The sequence below is a fragment of the Macrotis lagotis genome, chromosome 3, assembly GCF_037893015.1.
Source record: "Macrotis lagotis isolate mMagLag1 chromosome 3, bilby.v1.9.chrom.fasta, whole genome shotgun sequence".
NCBI classification, from domain to species: domain Eukaryota; kingdom Metazoa; phylum Chordata; class Mammalia; order Peramelemorphia; family Peramelidae; genus Macrotis; species Macrotis lagotis.
Window position 1 is genome coordinate 252,405,226 of NC_133660.1, and position 26,723 is coordinate 252,431,948.

Here is a 26,723-nt window from a genome sequence, read left to right on the forward strand (position 1 = left end):
TGTGGCTGAGCCCGCGGGGGGGGGTGTTTTGGTGGGAGGGGCCCGGCCCCCCCGGACCCCGCGCTCTCACTCACCCCCGCCGCCGCCGCCGCCTCCTCCGCCGCCGCCGCCGCGCCGGCTGCCGACATGGGCCCGCTCGGCCCTTCAAATTCAAACCCACGCCGGCCCCGGCCCCGGCGCGCCTCATTGGCCGCCGTCCGCGTGACGTCAGCACGCTCGGCGGACGGAGCCGCGCGCGGCCGCGCTCGCGGAAGAGTGTCCCCCGCGGCGGCCCGTCGGCTCCCCGCGTCGCCCGGGCAACGGCGGCGGTTGGGCCGGCCGTTGGGGGCCGGCCCGGAGCGCCCCGCCCCCATCCCGGCGGCGGCGGCGCGCACGCGCGGACGCCTCCCGGACCGTGGCCCCGCCAGGGCGGGCCCGGCGCCCCCCACACGCGCGCTTCGGTCCGCGCTGCCCGCCGGCCTCGCCCACCCACACCGACCCAGAAAACACTAAAAATGAAGCCGGTGAGTCTGAGGGCGGCGCCGCACCCGCCGGTGCCAGCTCGGGAAGACCCCGGGGACGGCGCTGGCACGTGCGGGGAAAGAGCGCTGTTTATAGTAACTAGCGTCGGTGCCCCCGAGGCACAGCGGGCACAGCGGGCACAGCGGCCGTGCCCTGTGGCACGCGCACGCGCGGGCGGCGCCAGCGGCCCCCCCACCTGTTGTAGGCGCCCTCGGGGGAGCCGAGAGGAATGAAAAGGGCAAATGCCTCCTAACCGCGCGCATCTTCGGCTTTTGGTTTTAGTTTTGGGGTTACGGGACCCGCCCAAGGCCACACACTCATTGGGGCACTCGGAAGCGTCTGAGGGCGGACTTGAACCCGGGTCCCCCGAGCCCCCTAGCCGCCCCAATCTTAAAGTTTCTTGCTGTGCACCTGCGACTGTCGCAAGCTTCGCCAGCCCCGGACCGTCACCCCAGGAGGCAGAATTTAAACCCCAATCTCTCCAGCTCCGAGTCCTAACGGAGGACGGGGCCGCCCTTTCACCCTCGTAGGCCGATGCCATAGAGCATTAAATGCTGTGAATTTGCCTCTTTTTGGGGCTAGGCTCCATTCCTTTCACTAAGCCAGAGTCAGGTTGTCAGCTGGCAAGCATTTCTGAGGTGACCTAAATGCCAAGGAAGACAAAAACAAAAGGGACCGGCCCAGTCCCCGCTGTCCAGGAGCTCCCAGTCTAAGATGATCCCCTGGATGGGCTGCAGGTCTCTGAGAGAGGGAAGGCACTGCCATCCAGGGACATAAAGAAAAAGCTTGATTAGGCCTGGAAGGAAGCCGCCAGGTAAAAATGGGGATTCAATAGGTATATTTAGACCCACGTCCCACAGAAACCCATTTTTTCCAGCACCAGGACATTCTGGGAGAAAGTCCTACAAATAATGTCCATGCCCTTGCAGCAGCCATTCATAGAAGGGTCATTTGGTTTTGTGATACTGGGAGATGGAATGAGAAGTTTGCTGGAATTTATTGGGGCCCGTTAGGCCGGAAGTGGCCGCTTTATCCTGCATATGTGTGTGTGTGTCCGCGCGGTTTGTGCCACTCTGGCCTTGGCCTTGGCCTTCCCCGGGCAGCCCGGCCGGCGCGGCCCCGTGCTTCACCCCGCACCCCCGGGCCGGGCTCCTCTGCCAGCCGCGCCCATCCTGCCCCCAGACCCGACCCCTTCCAGCCTGGCGGGGCGGGGGGCCCGGCCTTGGGGGCCCGAGCCGGGCCGGGGAGGCCCCGCTGCCCCCCGGGGCTGGCAGGACCGGGGGCCGGACAGCCGGGCCGCCCTCCCGATAGCCCCTCCAGTCCTGCGCCCCCGGGAGCAGGCCCGTGGCTTGAGAGAAGCCTTGCTTGTCCAGAATTCCCAGCATTTCTGCACTTTGCACGCGGGCAGTGTCCGGTGGTCCGCACACTAGTCTGACCCCGTTAGTGTACTTGGGAGCAAAATCCTGGAGAAATGGAAACTTCAGCCGGGGGATCCAAACCGGACATGCTCGGCTGTGTGCTGAGCAGAAGATTCCCAATTTTGAAGATGAAAGATGAAGTTTTCTTTTGGTTTTTGCCAGGAAGTAGGGTTAAGTGACTTGCCCAAGGTCACACAGTTAGGTAATTAAGCATCTGAGGTTGGATTTGAGCTCAGGTCCATCGTTGCTCTATCCGCTGCTCTACCTAGCTGCCCTGATGTGAGAATTTCTTAACCAAAAACTAGACAGTCACTGTTGGGGGTGGGGTGGGGGGGTAGATGTGGCCTTGTCTTAGCCATGAGTTGGTCTAGGTGCCCAGGAGGTCACTCTCACTCACCCTTGGGAGCCTGGGATGATTTTGAGTAGGTCTGTCAGTCAGTCTGTCGGTAAAGAGTGTTAATTGGGAGAGTTTGGTTGGAGTTTTACCATCAGGGAAGTAGTTGATGTTCTCAAAAGAGCATTCTGGAAAATAGGCATTATTTCATGTTTAGATAGTCATCACTCTACCTCTTACTACATACAGGCCTTCATAGTTTCCATACTTTGCTATATTACTATGTTGACTCTTACTGTTTGTTAACCTGGTTTTTGTGTTTTTAACTGTACCCTGGATTATTGATTTGAAGGATCTATTATTTTTATTTTGGGCAGTGTACTGTTTAGATTTGTTTCTCTTTGGACATAGCTAAATCAGTTTTTTTCCTTTGTAACTTAATAAAGTTGGACCCTATCTTTGCATGTTTATGTTTTTTGTAGGTTCAAGTGACCACCTTTTTTTTTATTATCCATCCTTTTTTCTTCTGAAGGAATTTTTTTGGCAAGATTTTATGAGGCTTTTGGAATGTTTTGGAAGTAGAATGATTTCTGTATTGTTGGGAGGCTGAAGACCCACAGACTGTGAAAGGAAATTTTACTTCCCCTTCTGATTTGATTTTCGACTGAAATAGAAAAGTTCATGAAATACAATATTTTGTAGTGATTTTTAGTTACTATTTTTAGGAAAATGAGGGTTAGTAACTCAAATGTTTAACTTCATTTGGCAAAATAGATTATGCAGAAGAATTTTATCTAGGAGATATACTTTATATTCTATCTCAACTGTATTTTTTTTATCCTTACTATTTTTGTTCTGTGAAGCTATATAATTTGCTGACTAAAAAAGGAAAATGAACAAGTGTAAGAAAACATGAATGAAGCCTGAATGAAAAAGGTTGAGGAAGATGTAGTATGTGAAGGAGTGGAAAGATAGAAAAAAGTGTATCTTAAAAGTTTTGTTCTGAAAGGGAGAAGAGATACTGGGGTAGCAGGGCCTTGTTTGTAGGAGTCAAGGAAGGTACCAGTCGATAAGAATAGGACTCATTCACAAGTAAATTTTGCCACATTGTATTTTCAAAGTGTGTCACTTAATTTATAATAAATGTAATTAGTGAAATATTGATGTATAAATGTAATTATAAAAAGAAATGAGCCAAAAACGTTAAAGGTACAATCCATTAATATTGACATGATATGAGCTGCTGGTCTTTTAAAATAAAATTGGTCTTGGAAAATTAATAAATTCCTCCAGATAAAGAAACAAACAAAAAAGTAAAAGTCTGATCCTTAATTTTTACCGATAATTAAAGTAAGAGATATTGAGAATTTCTCAAACAAGTCAATGACAATAACATGGTGATGACCAGAAAAAATACATTACAATTAGAATTCTTTTAATAGACTGGGAGACCTGTACAACTTGGCCTTCTCCTTTTATTCTTCCACTTGGAATTCATTATTTTCAGCTATGGATAGCACCTTTTTAAAAACATATTTCTTATGCTATTATTATACCCAGCTTCTTTATATTCATATTTATATTTGATTAGCATTCCAAAACTGTTCTTAAGAAAAATAATGATTTAGGTATTTATTTTTTAGATTTGAATTGTTAAAAAAAACATAACAAGCAGTTTTTGAAGGCTTATCAGATAAGTCCACACTTGATTTTTAGGCTTTCTGGATTTTGTTCAGACTCTTTGCTCCATATAAGAAGATTCAACATTTCTTGGTTAAGATGTTCAAATGAATGATGATTTGTATGATTATATTTCTGAAATAATAGTTTTCTTGTTAGTTTTTAGTGTATTGTACCTAACAGAATTCTAAACTTTGTGCCTTTGTGCCTCAAATATTGCTTAAATTAAAAAAAATTTTGAATTGTTCCTTTTTCTTCTAGATCACAAGAGCTTTCAATATGCTTCGATACCAATATCTTTGCAGATTCTACAAAGGCTTCTTCCTGTATGGTTTTGAACCTGGCATATTTAATATAGGCAAATGCCGCAAAGAAATGCATTCTTCAGTCAACAGGTTCAATGAACTTGAAGATGGAGAGCATGCAAGTATTTGCAAAGATCAGGAAATGCGTAATTCTCAAAGTGGAAATCGTGAAACTATGAAGCAATTACACACACCAGTGATGGTCAATGAAGTTATTAATTGTTTAGCACTGCAAAAAGGGCAGGTGAGTTAACTGGTTTCCTTGTGTAAGTGAATATTTTTAAAGTGTCCATATTTGTGTCTGAAAGTCAAATGCTAGAACTTGTATCATAACTGAACATTGACAAGTTCAAGTTTAATAGAACTTTTTTCTAGAAAGTTCTATTATAATGTCTATATTTTGGTAATTATCTCTTTCCTTTTAGAAAGTTGGCTTCATATATTATAGACAGAGCTTTTATCAGCTATAAAGATAACTTGTTTTACATCTATGCCTTTTTGGCATATGTAGCTCAAGCTGACTTTACTCATTCTTTTTCATATATCTGCTACTGTAGAGAAACTAACCATATTTAATTTTATTTAATATTTAGTTAGTCATTTTTTAGATGATCTTTCAGATCAGAAAATAGTCATGAACTTCTTGTGGCTAGCAAAATATGTAGCCACTGAAATGATTGTTTCCAAAGTTTTTGCCAGCTAAAAGACAAAGTATCTATTTTCTCTCTCCTTAGGTTTACTGTATAGTCGACAAAATAATTTTATGTTCTTTACTACAACATTCACCTGGAAAAAAGGCATGACCCTCTATAAGTAGTGATATAAATATAAAAATATCAGAAGTTAGATGAGTAATTTTATATTTGGAAGAATGGAGAAGCTAATTCTTATTTACCTAGATTTCTCAAAGTCTTCATTACAACTCAATGGCAGTATAGTTATTTATACTTTTACAAAGTCTATGCAGTTATGAAGTAGAGGAAACATGAGATCTTGAGACTGGACTCTGCATATATTGAATGAAATTGTTGTGAATGTTTTCATAGCCCAGTTGTTACCTTTTTGAAAACAATTTAGTTACTACTTTTGGCATTAGTTTTAGAGCCTTATTAGCATACAAAAATCTAGAAATAGGGTAAACTTATTGTCTGTTTTGATCCTATAAAGATCCTTTTTGTTTCCTTAAAAATTGGATTAATGGCCATCTTGGTAGATTTGTCATTTCATCATCATCATGGGAACCTGAGGCCCTGCCAGCTTCAGTAACTTTTCATGGGGGGGGGCAGATTAAATCCGAATCAGGCCTCAACCTGTATGATTTTTGTCCCCATTTTATTCCAAGTCCTCTCCAAAGAGTCAACATGCTGGAGGCCTCACTCTCTTTTCTCTTTAGCTTTCTTGGCAGTATTAGCAGACACCTCAGAAGATCATAACTTATCCATCTTGGCTTAAGGCTTGCTCTGCTGATGAATAGCTGTGTGATTCTGGAGCAACCAGGAAATGTCTTGTAATAAAAGTCCTAGCTGTTCTTTAGACAATGCTTTTTCTTCCTTGTTTCATTGGATCCTTATGTAGATCTGTCAGAGGGGGAGATGAGCAGAGATTATTTTCCCATTTTACAGAAGAGGAAAGTGAAGGTCAAAAACTGTAATGGACTTTCTCACGTGAGAAACTTAATGTTCTCACCAAAGATATTTTGTAAATCTTAAAGCATGATATCAATTACAAGCCTTCATTAAGAAGCTACTGTGTGCCAGATACTGTACTCAACTCAGAAGATACAAAGAATGACAAAAAACACAAAAACATTTCCTGTCCTCAAGAACAGTCTTTTCTCCCTCAAACTATGTTTCTAGTAAAATCTTTTTAATATACTGTAATTTTCTCCAATATCATTCCTCCTTTCCTTCCCAGGAAGCCCTCCTTATGAGAAATAATATTTTTAAAGCCCTCAAAGAATTAAAATCAGAAAAAAAACAGCATAACTGATCAATATATTGAAAAAAAAAACCTGACTAGATTTGCAGCATAGTGTAGAAACCCTTATGGATTTCCCACTTGTGCAAAGAGATGAAATATGCCCTCTTCAGGCTGTGAATTCTTTATAATTTCACATTTACTTTTGTTGGGGTTTTTTTTTTTGTGTGTGTGGATCTTTCCATTTACATTATTGTAATCATTGTGTATGTTCTTTTCTTGGCTCTGCTTATTCCACTCTGTATCAGTTTATGTAAATCTTCTGATTCTCTGTGTTCATCACTTCTTATAGCATGGTAATATTTCATTACATTACTGTACTACAATTTGTTTAGACTTTATTGAATCGATAGACATATTTTATGTCTAATTCTTTACTATCACATGTGTTGCTATAAATATTTAGATGTATTTGGAAATGGTGACTTCCTTGGAATATAAACCTACTAGTGAAATTATTGGGTCATTTGTTTTCATGATTGTAAATTCTTTATAAAATAGTTGTATTGATTCATGACTCCACCAACATTACACCAGAGTGCCTATCTTCTCACAACATTGACCATTCCCATCTTTTGTTGTCTTTGCCAATTTGCTGGATAGTCAAAGAAAGGCAAAAACAATTTTTACTTTCAATGAATTTTCCTTCCAATAAGCAAGAAATCATGCAAAGGAGAAGACATTTACAAGAGAGAGACAAAGTTAAAAAGAAGGTTCCCTTAGAGGGCAAGGCTCTGTTTCCTGGACCAGGGGCTAAGAGGACTTCTGTATAAGGGAAGTCCTGAGAGGAGGGAGAATATTTTAGGCAGAGGGATCAGGACTGGAGGTAGCAGGAAGGCTTAATGATTGTTTTCAGGAGCCAATAGTCAAAAAGCACTTCTTTAGCTCATATTATGGTCTGAACTCTGTGCTAAATGCTGAGGATAGCTTTCCCAGGGCCCCATCCTTCTTGCCCCAGTCTCTTTTAAGGTTTTGTGACAGTGTTTTCTTCCAACATTCATCTTACTATTCAATCAAGGCTTGCTTGCTGAGCAGAGGTGTTCCCTGGCCTAGATAGACTCCAACCTGTGACCTCTTCTTCCTCTATATGGTCTGTGAGTATATCTGTGCTGAGCACTAGGAATACAGAGAAAGACCAAAACTGAGCCTGCCCTTGAGCCAATCATATCCTAATGGAGGAGAAAAGATGCAAACAACCATATACATGGATAAATAAATGGAGGGTAATTGAAAGAAGGTACTAGTACTAGTACTTGGGAAGCCAGGAAAAACCACTTAAGAAGTTAGGATTGGAGGTGAGTCTTAGAGGAAGCAGGGGAAGTCAGGAGGCAGAGATCAGGAAAGACAGCATTCTAAGCATGGAAACACTGAATAAATACAAAGGCTTTCTCTGGTGATCTCAATTCCTATGGGTTAAATGATTAGTTCTATGAAAATGAATACCATATGTATATATCCAGCCCTGACCTCTCTCCTTGGCTACAGTCTTGCATCAGTGCCTTTTAGTCATTTAAAATGCAGCATGTCTCAAACATGGACCCCAAATCTTCCCATTTTTCTGAACTTCCCTTTTGCTTTCTAGGACACCATCATTCCCCTTGTCATTAGATCTCAAAACTTTGCTGTCATCTTTGACTCCCTACTTGTACTCAGCCCATTTTCCAATCTGTTGGTCTTGGCATTTCTACCTCCAAAGCTCCTCTCGAGTGTTGCCCCACTGCTCCTCTGGGGGAAGCCCTCCTCATCACCCATCTAGACCCATTAGGTATTCTTCTGCTTGCATCTGAGCCTCAAGTCTCTCCTGGGGTCAGTACATTCTCCACTCAACTACCCAAAGTACAGGAAGCTTTGACAGTACACTGAGGAAAAGCCCAAGATATTGAACTGGCATTGGCTAAGGGTTTGTACCTCTTGGCACACTGGAGAATCACACCTGCATATAAAGACAGTGGAAACGTGCACACTCCATCTCCCAGCTCTGTAGCATTTTACGGCTTGTCTCCATGCCTAGAAAACTGTCTTTCCTCACCTCTGCCTCCTGACTGCTTCACGAGTCACCTCCAATTTCACCTTCCTGTAAGAGGCTTTTCCTGGTTTATCCACTACGAGTACCTTCTTTCTGTTGCCTTTCTTCTTCACTTGTGTACATGGTTGCTTACATCTTAGTATATGATCTGTACAAGGGTAAAGACTGTGTTTTGGTCTTTTTCTGTACCCCAGCACTCAGCACGGTTGCACTCACAAAACCCTCAAGAAATGTTCATTAACAGGTAATTTATAGAACCCTATGCAAATCCAGAAAGATAATTTGTCTAAAATTTTAAAAGAACAGTAATGCGCTTAATTTGGTGTCAGAAGACTTGGTCTTGCACTTTGACTTTGTTGCATACTATCTGAAGGATTATGGTTAACCTTTCTTTTTCTACAAAATGAAAGGTTTTGAGTAGATATTTAGTGGTTGCTTTTTCTTTGATTTTTTATCAACTTCTTAAACTTGTTAGTGTCATGAACCCCTTTGGGGGTTGATGAGATCTCTTGTTTTTATATATACAAAATAAAATTATATAGCATTATAAAAAGGAAAGCAATCATATAGAATTTCTTATCAAAACATTAAATAAATAAGTTCACTGATCCCAAATTAAGAATCCTTGATGTAGTGAGCACTTGGAAGCTATTCAAATGCACTTCTCATGTTTTAAAGAATCCTTAGGTCTTGCCATGCTGGAAAGGTTTTGAATACTAAGATAAGGCTAAATCAGAGGCTATCGCTCTTGTCTGAGGGCTAACCTCAATGGGGGGGAGGGGCTAACCCCTAGAATATATTTCTTTGGTTACAGTTTTCTAAGGTAAAAAAAAATAGTTACAATGTTATGTTCTAATAATACTAGTGCTCAAATAACTGATTTTTAAAAATCTGCTGGAAACAGATCATCAAAATACATACTATTCTCTAACTTAAATTTCATTCATGTAAATTTAACAGAAATATAGTTTGTTCTACTTCTTAATTAATTGCTATTGTTCATAACTCACATGGGCCCCCCTCAGTTATTATTTGAAGTCTGATTTTAAAATTTTCATTCTAAAATCTTTTATGTTGCATACAGGTATGGGTAAAATCTGTTTTTAAAAATATGGTTTCAGCTACAGTACAGCCAGCTTCACTTGCCAGGTTTAAAATTTTTTTTTTTTTTTTTAGTGTAATAAAGAATCATTGCAACATTTAGTTTAGGAAGGCTTTTGTTTAATTCAAAAGTCATGATGTTGCTTCTTTTCTTTATAAGCCCTTTCCTTCCTAAACTATGAGTCATTTACTTCACTTATATCCATCACCCACTTAATTACTGTTTTCAGCATTAGCATCAACATTGTTATTACAGATGAAAATTTTGCTTGTAGGATGAACTTTATAGTATCTGAGGTAGTATGCATTTGAGGCCCATGGTTGTTTATAATTATTTTCAAATTTAAAAATTTGTTTACCTAAGGAAAAGATCTGATTTGTAGAAATAGTTTAGTACTGAGGACATTTTAAGACATATTTGCTTTGCAAATAAGGTCAAGATATTAACATGACAGGGCAGCTAAGTGCTATAGAGTGTGGACTCTGCAGTCAGGAGGACCTAAGTTTCAAATCCAGCCTCAGACACTTAATAATTACCTGTGTGACCTTGGTCAAGTCACTTAATCCCATTGCCTTGCAAAAAACAACAAAAAAAAAGGTATTAATATGATTTTTAAAAAAATCAATTGTACATCCACAAAAGTGAACTAAAAAGGGAAGTAAATAAAATTTGCATTTTTTCCACTTGACAAAATATTGTGTTTAATGAACAGTTGTTGAGTATAGTTGAATGACCATTAGTGAGATATGACTGAATTTCAAGGATTTTTTTTCAAACTGAATAAAATAGAATTGACCCTAACATTATGCTATATTGTATTTGAATATGCAACAGTTCTGATGCCCCATGTTGAACAACTGTCTCACTTACTATTTTAAAAATATTTTACCTTCTAGGCATTTTTGGATGAAATAGCAAGAGAATTAATGACCTGAAAAGACTGGAGATAAGGTGTGGGTAACTTTGAAAAATTTGAAATTTCCATCTAGCAGACATTCTAGGTGTGTTGTCTTTCAGTTTTTTCCATATTCTGTTTCATCTGGCTGTGCACAGGAGCATCTGAGGGTTCTCAGTGATTAGCCCCTTGAATTCCACTTCCTTGTGTAGGAGAAGGCATGGAAAAAGCCAGAGGCAAGCATTTGGTTGCTTTCAAACATCCTGCTACTTTATTAACTGAATTAAGTAGTTCATCTGAAAGAATTTATATAAGAAATTTGGGGAAAAGGAAACAAAAGGATTAGGAGCCAAACTCAGAAATTTTAAGACTACCTGAACATTGTATTTATTTGGGGTTCATCTTGAAGACATCCCCAAATCTGGCTAATTTAGAGCTTTTTCTAACATAATTCAGCTGTCCTTAGTTTTCTGAGTGTCCAAAAATAATGGATGAAAACACTTTGGATATTTTCAAAAGTAGCATTAGTCAAATTTTGATACAATACCTAGACATGTTCTTCAGTATAGCTGTAATATATTAGCATAGCAAGCTATTTCAAAGAAAATGGGTAGTGCTTTCCTTATACCTCACACCATGACAATTTCTAGAAATACAGGTTAAAGTTATAGTAATTTGAGAACAGTAAATCATGAATTACTAATATTGTTTGGTCTTAAATGCAATTTCTATTTCTGATTTTATGCAACTTTTCATGTATATTCCCTGAAAAATATATTTAACATTTTAAAAAAGGATTCTTTCCCTTAATGCTGAACTCAATAATTTCCTCAATAAAGTATGATTTAAGGACTTGTCATGTGCCTATCACTATTAGTTACTATTAAGGGATCCAATGAAGTCTAAGGTAATAAATAGTTTTTAACTGTAAAGAATTTATACTTTAGTCTTATCTGCTTACTGCATGAAGCAATTAGAGATCAATAAAATCTGAAACTAGAATCAATTAAAAATATATTTCTCAAAAATTTAGAATTTGAATAGGTCAATAAAGATGTTAACTGAAAACTTTAATATTTAGAAGTTCTCTCCTTTATGGAAGTATTTCCAGCAATTGCTAAGCAATACATTTTTCTCTAATGAGATCATTTATGCAGTGTTATTTAAGAAATCCTGATGTTTTGTCTTTCATTCTCGAAGACGACCACGACATCAAGGTAGGTGATACTATGACAAGTACATGAATTGGATTTGAGTGAGAGGCTAGGCTAAGTCACCAGCCTCACTTTCTCCTCCAGAGCCATCTGGGTCCAGTGGCCAGATATGAGTCAGGATGACTGGAGATGGCCTTGGATGTTAGACAATCAGGGTGAAATGACTTGCTAAAGATCACACAGCTAGTAAGTTGCAAGTGTCTGAAGTTGAATTCAAACTCCTGTCCTCCTGACTCCAAGGTCAATGCTCTGTCCACTGTGCCACCCAACTGACAGCTGCCCTTAAGAAATACTAATTTGTTTAAGGTTATGGAAGGTATTTGAAAGTTGAGTTTTCTGGCGTCTTTTCAAGTTGTGTTTTCATAATTGTGGCATATTAATCAGAAATATTAATAATAAGTCATTATTGAATGGATTAGGTTGTATCAAAAGTTGTATTTACTCTGCTCACTATAATTTTGTGAAACAGAATCCAGTTTTCATGGTGTAACCCTGAATGCTTCTATTTACCATGATTTTGAGAATGCTGGCCGTCAGCAGAACTCGCTCAGGTTCAGATCATGGCTGTCCAGCCTTTCTCAAGTCACATCAGCTTTCTCAGTTACACTTTACTCATGTGTAAGATTAAGTGACTGGACCAGAGGTCATCAGCCCCTACTTTCTCTAGATGTGTAATTTTACATATGTGTGTATGCATCTATATGTAGATATAAGTTGATGACATGGCACTATTGGTGCTAGTATTACAAGTTAGTCAGCATGACTTTATAAGCAAACTTTAACATCCTGAGGAAGACCTCAGTACTCAGTAAATATTCATTCACCACCTGCTTTGTGCCAGCATTGTGCTGGTGATACAAAGACAGGAAAGGCATAGGTTGTTTTTTTTTTCTCTCGAGCTCGTTTTCTAAAAGGGAAGACAATGTGAAGCAACTTTGTACTAAAGAACCACATATGTGACAGAAAATAAATTATCCACAGAGAGAGAAGGCACTCCTGTTAGGTAAATCAGGAAAGCTTCTTTTGGTGGCTAGGATTTTGGCTGGATTGAGAGGTGTGAGGAGGGAGAGCAATCCATGTAAGAGAGGCACCATGTAAGAGAATGCCTATAGTTGGGCAACAGAATGTTCTAATCCAGGAATGACAAGGAGCGGGGGGGGGGGGGGGGGGGGGGGGGATGGGATGGGATGGGAAGTTGGGAGTAAAGTGCAAGATGATTGAAAAGGTAGACTGGTGGGTTATGAAGTGCTTGGAAGCCAGAGGATTAGAGATGTAGGTGAGAATTAAATTTATGCAAGCTGATGAGATCACTGAGTCAGGAAGTACAGAAGGTAAGGAGAAGGTTCAGAACAGAGCTCTGGGAGAAATCTAGCTTCTGTGGCTTGGGCAAAGGTCTACTGAAAAGGAGTCGTCAGATGAACAGGTAAACAGAGAACCAGGAGAGATGTGTCATGAAGACCTAGGAGTAGTATCAAGGAGGAGAGAGTGATTAAAACAATGTTGAGTACTGCAGAGAAGTTAAGGATAAGGACTGAGAAAAGGTCATTGGTAACTTTGGTGAGAGCAACATCAATTGAATGATGAGACCAGAACCCAAATTGTAGAGTTAGTAAAAAGAGCAAAGGAAACGAGGTAGAGACAAGCTAATACAGAACACCACAAGGAGATGTGGAATGAGAGCAAGCCAGGATGGATGGGTGAAGTGAGGATTTTTTGAGGATGGAGAAGACATGGGCATGTTTGTAGACAGTAGAGAAGCAGCCAACAGACAGGGAAAGACTGAAAATATTTGAGAGGGGAAAATCTGCTAGAGAAGGTGGGATGGAATAGAATCCCTTGTACACATAACTCTAATTATGAGGGTTTTGTGATTTCTATATTTTGTGAAAGGTTCTAAGAGGTTTCAAAGAACTTTATCACTGCATGGCCTGCCTTCTCAAGTTTCTCCAGACTAATTTAGTTCTATCTTTAGACAACCTAGAGAGAATTGTCAGACCTCTTCTCAAAGCTCTAACAAACTGGAGGACCCACTATAGCTGAGACTTCACTATGATTGTCTTAGAAAGACACAATTAGCACCTTTATGACACAGCACCTGAATACAAAATCCTTATTACCAATTATTATTGTGACATAATTAATCTAGTAGTAATGATAACATCCTTGATATTGTTGTCCTTTAGCTTTTCCACTGTGCCACAGTTTTCCTCATTAAGATTTTGTATGGTAGAACTTGAGATGGGACAGTATGTGACCATCACCTTAACATGCTTGGGTATTTGAATGTACTTTTCTTTACTCTTAGTTTGAACTTTTTTTTGGGAAGTGTGAGAGAATTTCTTCACTCCCAGTCCCAACACCATGCTCATTTTGGGGAAAAACAAAACAAAACTGTGAACTGAATATATGAAAAAATCTGGTTGTGAATTTTTAATAGTTATACAGTTTATAAAGATTTAGCTTTCCCATATTTAAAGGTATGATATTTACATATACTATTTAAAATGCTTAGAGATAACTTTGTTTTAGGAAATAGATGCCTCAGGAGAAAAATAAAATCCATCTTATGAGAAAAATAAGTAGAAATAAAAAGAAAAGCATATGCTATTTTCCTATTCACAAAGCACATTCATTTAGGTCAGCACTAGTTTCTGATCAATAGTCTAATCATTGCTTCTTCCAGGACCTTGGTGAATTGGTATTACCTTTTACCACCATTCTTCCAAGTACTGTACTGTTTTTGTAAAAGATAGTAGGGAGTATACCTTGACTTCATGATTTTTTTTTTCAAAACATTTCATTTTTATTGTCATTATTTTTCCATTACCTTACTTATACATATTAGAGAGCTTTAGTAATATACTTATGATGTTATAATAAACCAAGTTTCAGAATTTTATGATGACTCATCTTGTAATAAGGTTTGTGAACTTATTTTTTGTCTTATATTAATCTTTGCCCCCTTTGGGTAAAACAAATACAATTTACCAGGAAGTACTATACTTTTTTTTTTAGGTTTTTTTTTTTTGTAAGGCAAACGGGGTTAAGTGGCTTGCCCAAGGCCACACAGCTAGGTAATTATTAAGTGTCTGAGACCGGATTTGAACCCAGGTACTCCTGACTCCAGGGCCGGTGCTTTATCCACTGTGCCACCTAGCTGCCCCTTATACTTTTTTTTTATAAAAAAGTTTTTTCTTAGTGAGAATTATGGTTAAAGAACTGTTGTAAATTAAGTACCACTACTACTTATTTCCTTTCATGTCTGTTTTTGTGTATGCCAGTCAATTTGCTTGTTTAATTTGCTTATTGGAAAAACAGTGATTCAAAGATCTATTTTTATTTATTTTACTATTTTCCCCCTACCCATTTTGTGTGCATTACCATTAAAAATTCACAACCAAATTTCCACAAAAATTCTGATTCCTTTGTTTATTCTTCATGTCTTTCACAAGAGATATTTGATCTCAGTGGAGCATTCCCATTTAGCTTAAAGACCAGTAACATATTTGGAGTGATATGTGCACTTCAGGAAACAAATTTGATGAACAATGACTAGCACATATCATGAGAACTACAACATAGATGGGGAAGAATTTGGAAATTGTCATAAGAGCAATTCTTGAGTAAAATGGATTTGCTTGACTTGGAATGACATTGGTTGTGGATCTTGATAACACTTCAAATGTTTGAATGTTTACCTTATAAAAAGAGAAAAATTAAGAGAAATTAGACTTAATCTATGTAGTTCTAGAAGACAATATTAATGAGAAGTTAAAAGGAGGTAGATTTGATTGTCACTCAGTTTTAGAAATCAAAACAGTATAACAATAGAATGATCTTTTATTTCACAGATGCTTTCTTCTTAACCCAATATGACTGAAACATGCTCCAAATAGTCATGATTGTACTAATTAAATATGCACAATTTAATTTTTAGTGATTTCATTATTATTTTGCTTATCCTTGGTCAAATAACTATGTTGAATTCTTTAATAAAGTAGTGAAATCAACCTGTAAAGATAACAAAATAGATCTTTATTTCAAAATATATAGAGTAAAAATAAAGCTTACATTTATCTCTGAATTATGAAGAATATATTAAAATGCCTTTGCTGAAGAAAATATTATAAACTATTTTCAACAATAAATCAAATTCATCCCATACAAAGTCTCTAGTTATTAAATGCTAGGGCAATTAGGTGGTTCAGTAGATAGAGTTCCAGGCCTAAAATCAGATACTCTTCTTCTTGAGTTCAAATCTGGCCTTAGATGCTTCCTAGCTAAGTGATTCTTAAAATGGTGAACCAACCATTCCAGTATCTCTGTCAAGGAAAACCCCAGATAGTTCACAATGAATCAGACTTGACTGAAAAATGACTGAATGAGCACCCCCTGGGGAGCCTGAATGAAAAAAGAAGAGTCCCCACTCTTAAAGAGCTCAGAGTCTAAGGGGAAAACAATATGTAAACAAATATTTGCAGACAGTATAGATACAGGATAAATGGGAGATATATATATATATATATATATATATATATATATACACACACACACACATTTTTTGCAAGGCAGATGGGGTTAAGTGGCTTGCCCAAGGCCATACAGCTAGGTAATTATTAAGTGTCTGAGGCTGGATTTGAACTCAGGTACTCCTGACTCCAGGGCCGGTGCTCTATCTACTGCGCCACCTAGCTGCCCCGAGATATTTTTCTTTTTTCAATTTTTTCAAATTTATTTTTTCAATTATATGTCAAGATATTTTCAACATTCATTTTTGTAAATTTTCTCCCACCTTTTCTCCCCATATTAGCAAGTAATATGATAGAGGTTATACATATACAATCAAGTTACACATTTCCTTATAGCTCCATGCTGTGAAAGAAGAATCAAGACAAAGATGGAAAAACCATGAGAAGGAAAAAAGCAAAAAACAAATTTTAAAAAGTGACAATTCTTCACTTAGATCTACCTTCAGATTCCATAACACTTTCTCTGGTTGTAAGGCATTTTCCGTAGCAGACCTTTTAGAATTGTCTTTTATGACTGTATTGCTGAGAAGAGCTAAGACTATCATAGTTGATCATTGTATACTGTTGCTATACTGTTTATAATGTTCTCTTGGTTCTGTTCACATCACTCAGCTTCAGTTCAGGTCCAGGTTTTTCTGAAATTTGTCTGTTCATCAATACTTATAGCACAATAACATTCCATTATATTCATATGCCACAAATTATTTAGCCATTCCCCACTAGATGGGCCTCTCAATTTCTAATTCTTTGCCATCATACAAAGAGCAGCTATGAATATTTTTGTACATGTGGGTCCTGTTCCCTTTTTTTTATGTTCTCATTGGGATGCAGACCTAGTAATGGTGTTGCTGGATCAAAGGGTATGCACAGTTTTATTGCCCTTTGGGCAAAGTTCCAAATAGCTCTCTGGAAAAAGATTGCATCAATTCACATTCCACCAACAGTGCCTTAGTGTCCGTGTTTTCCCATATCTTCGCCAACATTTATCATTTCCCTTTTCTGTCATATTAGTCAATCTGATAAGTATGAAGTAGCACCTCATAGTTGTTTTAATATGCATTTCTCTAATTAATAGTGACTTAGAGCATTTTTCATTTGATTATAGATAATTTTAATTTCTTCATTTGATAACTGCTTGTTCATATCAGTTGGGGAATGACTTGTATTCTTAAAATTTGACTCAGTTTTCTATACATTTTAGAAATGAGGCCTTTGAGATAATATTTTTCATACAATTCTGGGGAAGGACCTTAGCTGCTAGGTCCCCTCCTGGGAAGTAATGTGTAAATTTTATGATAGCTGTTTTTGTCATTGCTCAGAGGTCTGGTTTTTTTTTTTTAATTATTTTTTCCCCTTACTAATTTAGGAACAGTTGCTAGAAATAAAACTTTCCAAGAAGCATGGCTTTTAGTTAGATATAGTTGTTCAATACCTTGTGCAGAGAGATGATTATAAAGGTTGTAGCTTTGAAATGCGTATCTTTTTTAACAGAATACTTATTTGCATTTTTATATTACATTGTTCAGGTTTAGAGCCACATTAAAAATTTATGTATAATAAATTTCTTAATTTATGTAGTTTACTATAGCATTATTTTCCTTGGATTGTTAACTGTATAACTAAGATCCACTGATGGACTATTTATGAACTTTAAAATTTAAGAGGAAATTTTATTCTTGTTTGAAGTACAGATTCAGTTAGATTCAAGACAATCACTCTGTATTGTGAAGGTCTATGAGTTTAAATTTATTCAATTTCCTGACAAACATTTTGAGCATATTTTATTTGAAGATGAATAGCTTTCAGTGAAGTGGTATATTTTATACATCAAGATTTCATGATTTGATTTGATATAAAATGGCGTATGACTGAACTGCCCAAGTAAATTTGATGTTGGTTTTGATTAAATAGCCATGATAATTTGCTCTGTTCTACTGTTTAAATATATGTTGGTGTTGTGGTAGGTGAAGTGGGTTACAAGATGTCCAGAAAGAATTCAGACTGGACTATCTTCAGATTCTAGTGAAGGCATTTATTTGGTGAATTATGTTCCCCAAGAAGCTGGCCTCCCAAAGGAGACAGCAACTCAAGTGAGAACCTGAGTTTTTAAAGGGTTGAGATGAGATTATCACGAATACTTAAAGAGATGAAGTAATTAGGGATATACAGATGAGGGGAAGTGACTTAATCCTTTCAGGTTAGGGTAAGGTTTTATTGTTTTGTTGTTAGGGGCTTGTTTTGTACCTGAGGGCAGAGACTTATGAGTCCTTACTTGGGGGGGGGGGGGGGTCACTGTACTTGACTGAATTTCATCTACCTTGTCATTTGTAGGTTTTTTTGAGCTAATTGTTGAGTTGTTATGGTGAGTACTTTTTTCTTTAAGGTAAAAATATACTGTTGTTTTGCCTGTGTTAAGCTTTTGTCACATGCTATACTAAGGCATTTTTATAACACCTGAAGGAATTCGTGATATTGGAGTGTGTATCTACATACATTTTTGATCTATACATGTAAATGGTGCTAATTAACAATCTCTCTTTCGGTTTCTTGATGCTTTTCATACTTAATGACTTCTCAGTTTCATTTACTGAATTGTCAGGTATATATCCCACTCATTAAATGTGGTGTACCCTAAGGCTTTGTTCTAGACTCTTTTCTGACTCTATAATTTTTCTCTTAGTGACCTTATTGTTGTTTTTTTAATTGAAATTTTATTTTTCCAGTTACATGCCATAGTAATATTTTAGTATTCATCCATTTGCAAATTTATGAGTTTCTACCCTTCTCCCTTCCCTCTCCCCTCCCCCATGGCCCCAAACAGTCTGGTAAAAGTTATACATGTACATTCAAGTTTAGCATATTTACCTATTAGTCATGTTGTAAAAGAGGAATTAAAACTTAGGAAAAAGAAGAGACCATAAGAAAGAAAGGAAAAACAGAAAATAAGTTTTTAAAAAATGAACATAGTATGCTTTGCTTTGTATTCAAACTCCATAGTTTTTTTCCTCTGGATGTGGATGGCATGGTCTCTCACGGTTGTCCTTGATCTCTGAACTGCTGAAAGGAGCTGCATTCATCATAGTTGATCATCACACAATGTTGTTGTTAATGTGAACATGTTTTTCTCTTGGTTTTTACCTCAGCTTTGGCTATGTAAAACTTTCCAGGCTTCTCTAAAGTTCAGCCATTCATAGTTTCTTGTAGAACAATAGTACTCCAACACATTCATATACCATAACTTGTTCAGTCATTCTCCAATTGATTGGAATCCCCTCAATTTCCAATTTGTTGCTACCTACTAAAAGAGTTGCTATAAAAATTTTTGAACATGTGAGACTTTTCCCATTTTTAATTTCATACACACACAGATACACATACACACACATAAACACACACATATGGCTATATAAGCTATTATCATTATACCATAGTTACTTTCCAAAGAAAAAACATTTATGTAAAATAACTGGTGCAGGACCCTTGATTGACACCATCTAAAACATTCTGCACGTGTTGCACATTGTAGTCTCTCAACACTTCTTGGAGAGGAAGGAAATGTCTCATCAATATTTCTTTGTAACCAATTTTAGTCATTATCTTTAATCTGAATTTTGATGTCTTTTAATTTTTTAATCCAAGTTACCATAGTTGTGTGTTCTATTTTTATTCTTTGCTCTTTCAGTTCTTCTGTTTCTCTTAATTCCTCACATTCATAATTTCTTACATTAAATTCAATTATGCATTCATTTACCACTGTTTGTTTGGCATTCCACAACTGAAAAGCGCCCACTTTTTTCAGGGTTTTCTTTTTTGTTACTATTATAAGTAGAATGTTTTACATAATTTGGCAAATATAAGAACTTTTTATGATTTACATCTTTTGGTTATATGTCTAAAAATGGTATTGCTGGGTTAAATTAATAGTGTAGTAACTTTTTTTTCCCCCCTTTAAATCCAAAATTATTTCCAGGACAATAGGCTTAATTTAGTGCTCTTCTCAGAATGCATTGTATGCTGTACCTTTTTTTTCCCATGATGTCAACAATATTGACTATTTCCATTTTTTAGTATCTTTGCTAAAATAATAGGAGTTGAGGTTATTTTAATGAATATTTCTTTTTTTTGGAGTCTTACAAATGAGATTTTTAATACTCATACTTTTTTCTTTTGAAAACAGTTCATATCTTTTGATTGCATATTTCTTATGTTACTTCATTTTTAACTTGATATCTCTAGTTCATGGTACAATGCCCCAAACTATAGTTTATTGAATTGAATTGAATTTTGAAACTATATGTTGGGGGAATTGCTGTTTTTTATAAATTTCTTATATAACAGCTTAAATTGCATTCTTTTTTTAAATCACATATTCTAAATACAATGATTTTCCCACTTGACAGCTTCTCTCCTAGTTTCATCGATTTGTTCATATAGAAGCTATTAAATTTTTTTCCAATCTTGTGAACCCCTTCTGACTTGAAAAATTTTTCCTTAACCATAACTGTGAAAAATATTACTTTCAATTTTAAAATAATGTAAACTATTAAATTTGAGTTTTTTATCCATTGGCCACTTATTTTGATTATGATATAAGTAAGATGCTGGCCTAGAGCTATTTGCTAAATGCTTCTGATTTTTCCAGTAATTTTTTTCCAGTTTGGAGTGTCTCCTAATAGTTGAGATTCTGCAGTTTATCAAAGAACTACTTGGTCTATTTGTTTCTAGTGTGTTTCACTGATCTACTCCGAAATTTTTTTTAATTGAAAAAATTATTACCAGTACCAAATAACTTTGGTGGTTATTGTTCTACAGTACTCTCAGAAACAGATTTGACTCATGTATTCATATCTTTTTCATTATTTTCCTTCATATTTTTGACTCAAATTAATTTTGTAATTTTTGTATCTATTGTACCAAATTGTTAATTTCTTTTCCATTTTTCATTCATACCTCTTATTTCTTTTCCAAAATTTTCCTCTAACATTCTCATTTCATTCTCAAAGCTTTAAAAAAAAAAGGTACTTTAACTCTTCCAGGAATATCAGTAGAACCCACAGCATAAGCTTTGCTTATAGATGTTTTGGGAGTCATTCTCCTGGGTTTATGTCTTGAATATGGCTATCACTATAATAGAGTTTTATGTTGAAACTTGTTTGTTCATTCTTTTAGCCTATTTCCTGACTTTAGACTTGCTCAGGAAGTCTTCCTGGAAGTTAGAATGAACCAAATAGAGTCTAATCATTCCATAAGAGAACAAGAAATATTAAAAGAAAAATGTAAATTATCTTATAGCAAAGGCAACTGATTTGGAAAAGAGATCCAGAAAAGCCAATTTAAGATTTATTGAACCATATGAAAAGCAAGAACCAAAAAAATGGAGACTAATTTTCAGAAATAATAAAATTGCCCAGATCTCTTAGAACCAGAGGGCAAAGTGTAAATAGAATCCATGGTCATCTCTCAAAAGATACTTCAAAATTAAAACCTAGGAACATTATGGTCTAAATTCAGCCCAAGTTAAAGAAAAAATTACTGTGTGCAGTCAGAAAGAGTTACTCTTGCTAATTCCCATTAGGAAGATTTTGGATTCATTATGCAGAAAAAGATATGTTTTTGAACTTGGCTACTGTGTGGATTTGTTTTGCTTTATTATACTTATTTTTTATGAGTTTTTTCTTTCATTGTTTAAATTGGAGAATATAGGGAAGAAAAAGATAGCAGTAGAGATTAAAAAATGGGGGAGGGACCATGGGACCAAATATTAAAAATATACAGAAGAGATTGAAAAAGCAGTTCAGAAGGAAGCTTCACTAAATATGATAGTTTTGAAAGTAAACACCTATATACATGCAGTTACATTTAATACCAGCAGTATGAAATAGATATGAGTAGTTTCATATTCATTGTGTCCTGCTATGTATATGAAAATGTAATTTTTTTGACTTAAGTTAAAAAATGTCAAATATTATGAATATAACCTTTTATAAGAAATAGTGAGATAATGTACTACTTCATTGCTCACTGGATGCCAGGCCTTGTGTTAAATGACCTTCTTTGGTTTATATTTCTTAGCCCTTCATTTAATATATTATTTTTTTGTGTGTTAAATTAGATGCATCTTAGATAACACAGTGGATAGAACACTGGGCCTGGAGTCAGGATGTCCTGAGTTCAGATTCTGCTTCAGATATTTATTAGCTATATGGGGCCTATCCTTATCTCTTAATTTTTTATTCAGTCATTAATTATTCTAAGTCTATAAAATTTTGAAATGGGATTTTTGTAAGATTTTAGAATGAAATAGAGTATATTTTTTGGATGTATTTAATATGACTGAATATGCTACCAGATTTCCTCAAGTGTAAGATGTACCCTTTTTCAAAAAATTTGGGGTCTGAAAACTGGGAACGTCTTATATAGTGGTTGTAGATTTTTTACTTGCATTTCCTGATTTTTTTCATGCTTGTTTTTGTTCTCATTGTTGTAGATTTTTTTTTTACTTGTTTCCTGCTTTTTTGTGCTTGATGTCTTTGTGCTCATTGTTTTGCTTTGTTATTAGTATATTAAGAGACTTAATAATATTTAGGATTGGATAGATAGATAAAATTCTCACTTGGTACTCATCCTCTGGGAAGAGTAGATGGACCAATCTCATGGCATCAGTTTCTATTCCCCTCTAGGCAAGAATCAGTTTCCCCTGGAGAAGGGTGAATGAGAGAAGCTAGTCTAGAGATACATCTGAGGCATATCTAGGCAGACATAACCAGCAGATATACATCTGCCCAAGAAATGACTTGGAAAAAATTTTTGTACAGTGCTGAATTCAAGTTCAAAGCTATCCAGTTTGCCTAAGTGAATGGAAACCATGCTACTGAATGGAAGTTTGGTCCTCCTCCAATTGAGAAAACAATCTGAGACTGACTCCTGGAAAAAGAAACACAATTGAAAATAGGCCAGGAGAGGCAGGTTAACCAAGTGGCCTGAGTTAGAGAGGGAATTGAAGAGATGGACTGAAGAGCAGAGGGCCATTGGAATTCCTGTGTCCACAGAGATGTTTCAGCCAGGAGGCAAGAAGGATGAAAAAGAAGTGACTGATTTCCAAGGAGGACACAATTGGTGCTTTCAGTTCATGAAACAAAATGCAAATAAACATGCATCAAATGCACCAGATTGCTCAGGGAATGCTTGTGGTCAAACACATACCAGAGCACAGGCAGGATAGCAGTCAGAGCCTCTCCTAAGACAGTGATTCTTCATCCAACACAGATGAGGATAAGCTAATGGATGGGAGTTTTGACAGTGATAAAGAATTTCATGAATTTTTGATGAATAAAACTTGAGTTCAGTAACTTTATGTAATATCTTTTTTCCCCAAATTTCAGGCCCAAAATTAATGTGTGTCTTATACATGGGAGCATCTTATATATGGGGAAATAATGGTAATTATATAATTAAATATAAAACCTCCTGCATTGAGCATTTAATAGTATATAAAAATTATTTTTGCCAATATACATATTAGAAAACTAATCTAAAAGTTTTAAAATTATTTAAAATTATTTCTTTTAAAATTATATCCTCAACTTATATGTCCAATATTTAACAGTATTCGACATCTGAGCAAACATTTGTTAGCATTCATTATTTCCCCTATATTCTTTTTTTTAATAGTTCTATATTTTTCTTGTTTACTCTGTTTCCTTATTATTTCATAGTTTGTATGGTTTATTGTAGAATTAGAAAAAAGCCCGATGAAATTTTTCTATTAGTTTTTCTAGGGAAGGCCATGTATTTATAAACATTTTCATTTTTTTTTAATTTGGAGATGAATTGACATTAACATTTTTTAAAAGTTAAAACTTTAAGATTAAAATTTAAAGTTAATATTGCAGCTAGGTGGTACTGTGCATAGAACTAGATCTGAAGTCAAAAAGACTCATCCTAAGCTCAAATTTGGCCTAAGACACTAGCTGTGTGACCCTGGGCAAGTCAGTTAATCATGTTTGCTTCAGTTCATCTTTAAAATGAACTGGAGGGGTGGCTAGGTGGCACAGTGGATAAAGCACCAGCCCTGGAGTCAGGAGTACCTGGGTTCAAATCGGGTCTCAGACACTTAATAATTACTTAGCTGTGTGGCCTTGGGCAAGCCACTTAACCCCATTTGCCTTGAAAAAAAATCTAAAAAAAAATAAAATGAACTGGAGAAGGAAATGGCAAACCACTCTAGTATTGTTACCAAGAAAACTCCAAAGGGGTCATGAAGAATTAGACAGAACTGAAGTACAACAAAAATATTTTAGAATAATAGAAAGTCATTTCATTGCTAATAGTACATCAATTAGCTTTGGGTATTTTTTATCTTTATGCAAATATAGCTGTAATAAATGGCTATATGAGCTAGATCCTTAGACTTGAAGCATTGTTCATATTCACAACAGACTTGTGGATTATAAGGGTCACTGTGTAAGAGGCATTTAAGCTATAGATATGTCATGTTTACCTTGGACTCTTGAAGTTGCTCACAGTTTCTCTCCACTCTGCCATCACACCTTAAATTGGTTTTATGAATTGATTTTGTTAAATGGTAGATTTAGACAGTATGTGTATAATTCAGAATGTATCTTTGTACTTTTTTTATTTCCTTTCTACTTAACAAGGGGGAAGATATCTCTTTTGATGCTATATCATCCACTAGTACAATTTGGTTTCTGTGTATGCCAGAAAAATATTTTTCAGTTCACTAACTCTTACATGGATATTAAGGACTTGATGTTGATTTAAAGATTGAGGGAAATAATAAAAGAACATGTGAATATATAGAGTAATTTGTTTTTTAATATTAAAAATCTATTATTTATTCCTATTTGATTACTCTTTGAATTCTCTGTGAGGCATGCCACTATTACAATTTAAGAAATGAAGAATTTTCTGTAGTTTGATGTAATATAAAAAAAATCATTAAATTATATATGTAAGATCTGAAAAGGAGGTAGTCCCTTCATGTAGTGAGAGTGAAGGAAATAAGGGAGAAAACTGAGTGTTGGGCAAATACTCAAAAAAGACACAAAGAATCAGAAGGCTTCCATTATATTTGATGGGATTCTTGGAGGAGTTGTTATCTGCATTGAATGAAGGAACATTCACATTTATGGAGATCATGGATTGATCGAAGTATTAATGCACTTTGAGGCTAGTTTGAGTTCCTGAAAGATGAATTAACAATCAGAAAGTAGAGAAAGGCAATAGGAGTACCCTTTTCCAACAGGTTGTATTCTTTCTTTATAATCCTGCATTCTTTGTCTAAGATTGACAGCTTCACAATATGAGTGCTCCCACTTTTCATTTCATTGATCCCAGCTTCAAGAGTTCCCTTTAACAACATTATCTAAATACATCATATGTTTATCTATTAATATCGGCTAACACCTTAATAGGTAATGCAACTACTTATGTGCTTTGGGAGTAGAGACTGAGTCCTGGGCTTTTTGTGTATTCTTCAATGAGTTGCACAGGTAGTTTTTAATAAAGATTTGTTGATTTGATTTAGCACTTTAACACTTAGTTGAGATATTTGACAACCAGTGGAGAAGAGTAGGTTGAAGGACTGCTACCTGAAAGGTAGTAGCACTGGGAGAAACAAAATTGATTGGGGAGATGGTAGGATACCAAAAACACATTCATATTATGGGCTTCACAACTGATGCTATTGCCATCCAGAATCATCTTTTTACTACTCTTGCTAAGCCTTGGTCTTGTTGATTTAGATGGCTAAGGTTTTTATTTTCATTTCTAAATATTATTTTTCTGAGTATCTTATAATACAACTAATCTAATTCTTAAATATAGAGAATTTAGCAGTGTAATCCATTAAATGGCCTACTCTTTAAATTATGGAGGTAGGGATATTTTTAATGCTCTGCAAAGCTAGATTTAGGCATATTCCTATCCTTAATTAAATGTATTACCTAGCATAGTAACGTTTATGTATCAGGTAGACACTAAATGTTTGTGAGAATGACTCAACCCAGATGATTAGTATAATTTTCTTAATTTTTTAATGAAAACATACTTTTTCCATTCAAATTATTGTATTCTTAATTTTTCTCCTTTGCTCATCAATTAAAGCTAAAAATTTTCATGTATATTTATATAAAACATTTAAATAGTAAATATGTGTTTACATAAAAACATTTACACTTAAATGATAAATTTTCAACTTTAATTGATAGAGAAAAATTCATATTGCAGTAATATATGTAAAGTAAATATATGATTTAGTTTATATATACACATTTTATACTTAATTATGTCTTATAATATGTACATATTTAAGGCATATAATAGCTATATTTTAATATATACTTAAATACATATTTATATATCCCTTTCAAAGCACAGGTTGGCATTGCAGTTTTCTTTCTAAGCAATTAATAATAATAATAATAATAATAATAATAATAATAATAAGTATTATTATTAGCATAAACAGCATTTATATGAAGTTTACAAATTTTGTTTCATTTTATCCTCATAATAGCCCTTGAGAAATATCTGCTATTATTATCCTCATTTTTGAGTTAGGAAAAATAAGACATGAGATTTTTACTTAGGGTTATACAGAAGAGTCTTAAGTAAGGTTTGAACTTAGTTCAATACTTTAACCATTTGTGTTACCTAAACTCCTCACAATATAGTATTGTCACAACTTCTGAAACTATTCTTCCAGTTTTCTCTAATACTTT

General features: G+C 36.1%; 1 protein-coding gene across 2 annotated transcripts in view; it reads left to right on the forward strand.

The window, feature by feature from the left end:
• The first annotated feature begins 367 nt into the window (after nt 1-367).
• Nucleotides 368-26,723, forward strand: part of METTL15 (methyltransferase 15, mitochondrial 12S rRNA N4-cytidine) — a 215,740-nt gene continuing 189,384 nt past the window's right edge. The window contains exons 1-2 of one of the 2 annotated variants that reach the window (XM_074230411.1): nt 368-503; nt 4,195-4,482. In XM_074230411.1, the coding sequence (XP_074086512.1) occupies nt 495-503; nt 4,195-4,482 (297 nt within the window). In that variant the 5' untranslated portion in view covers nt 368-494. Of the gene's footprint in view, nt 504-688; nt 1,316-4,194; nt 4,483-26,723 lie in introns of those variants that run through there. The other variant, XM_074230412.1, reaches the window with a different exon arrangement.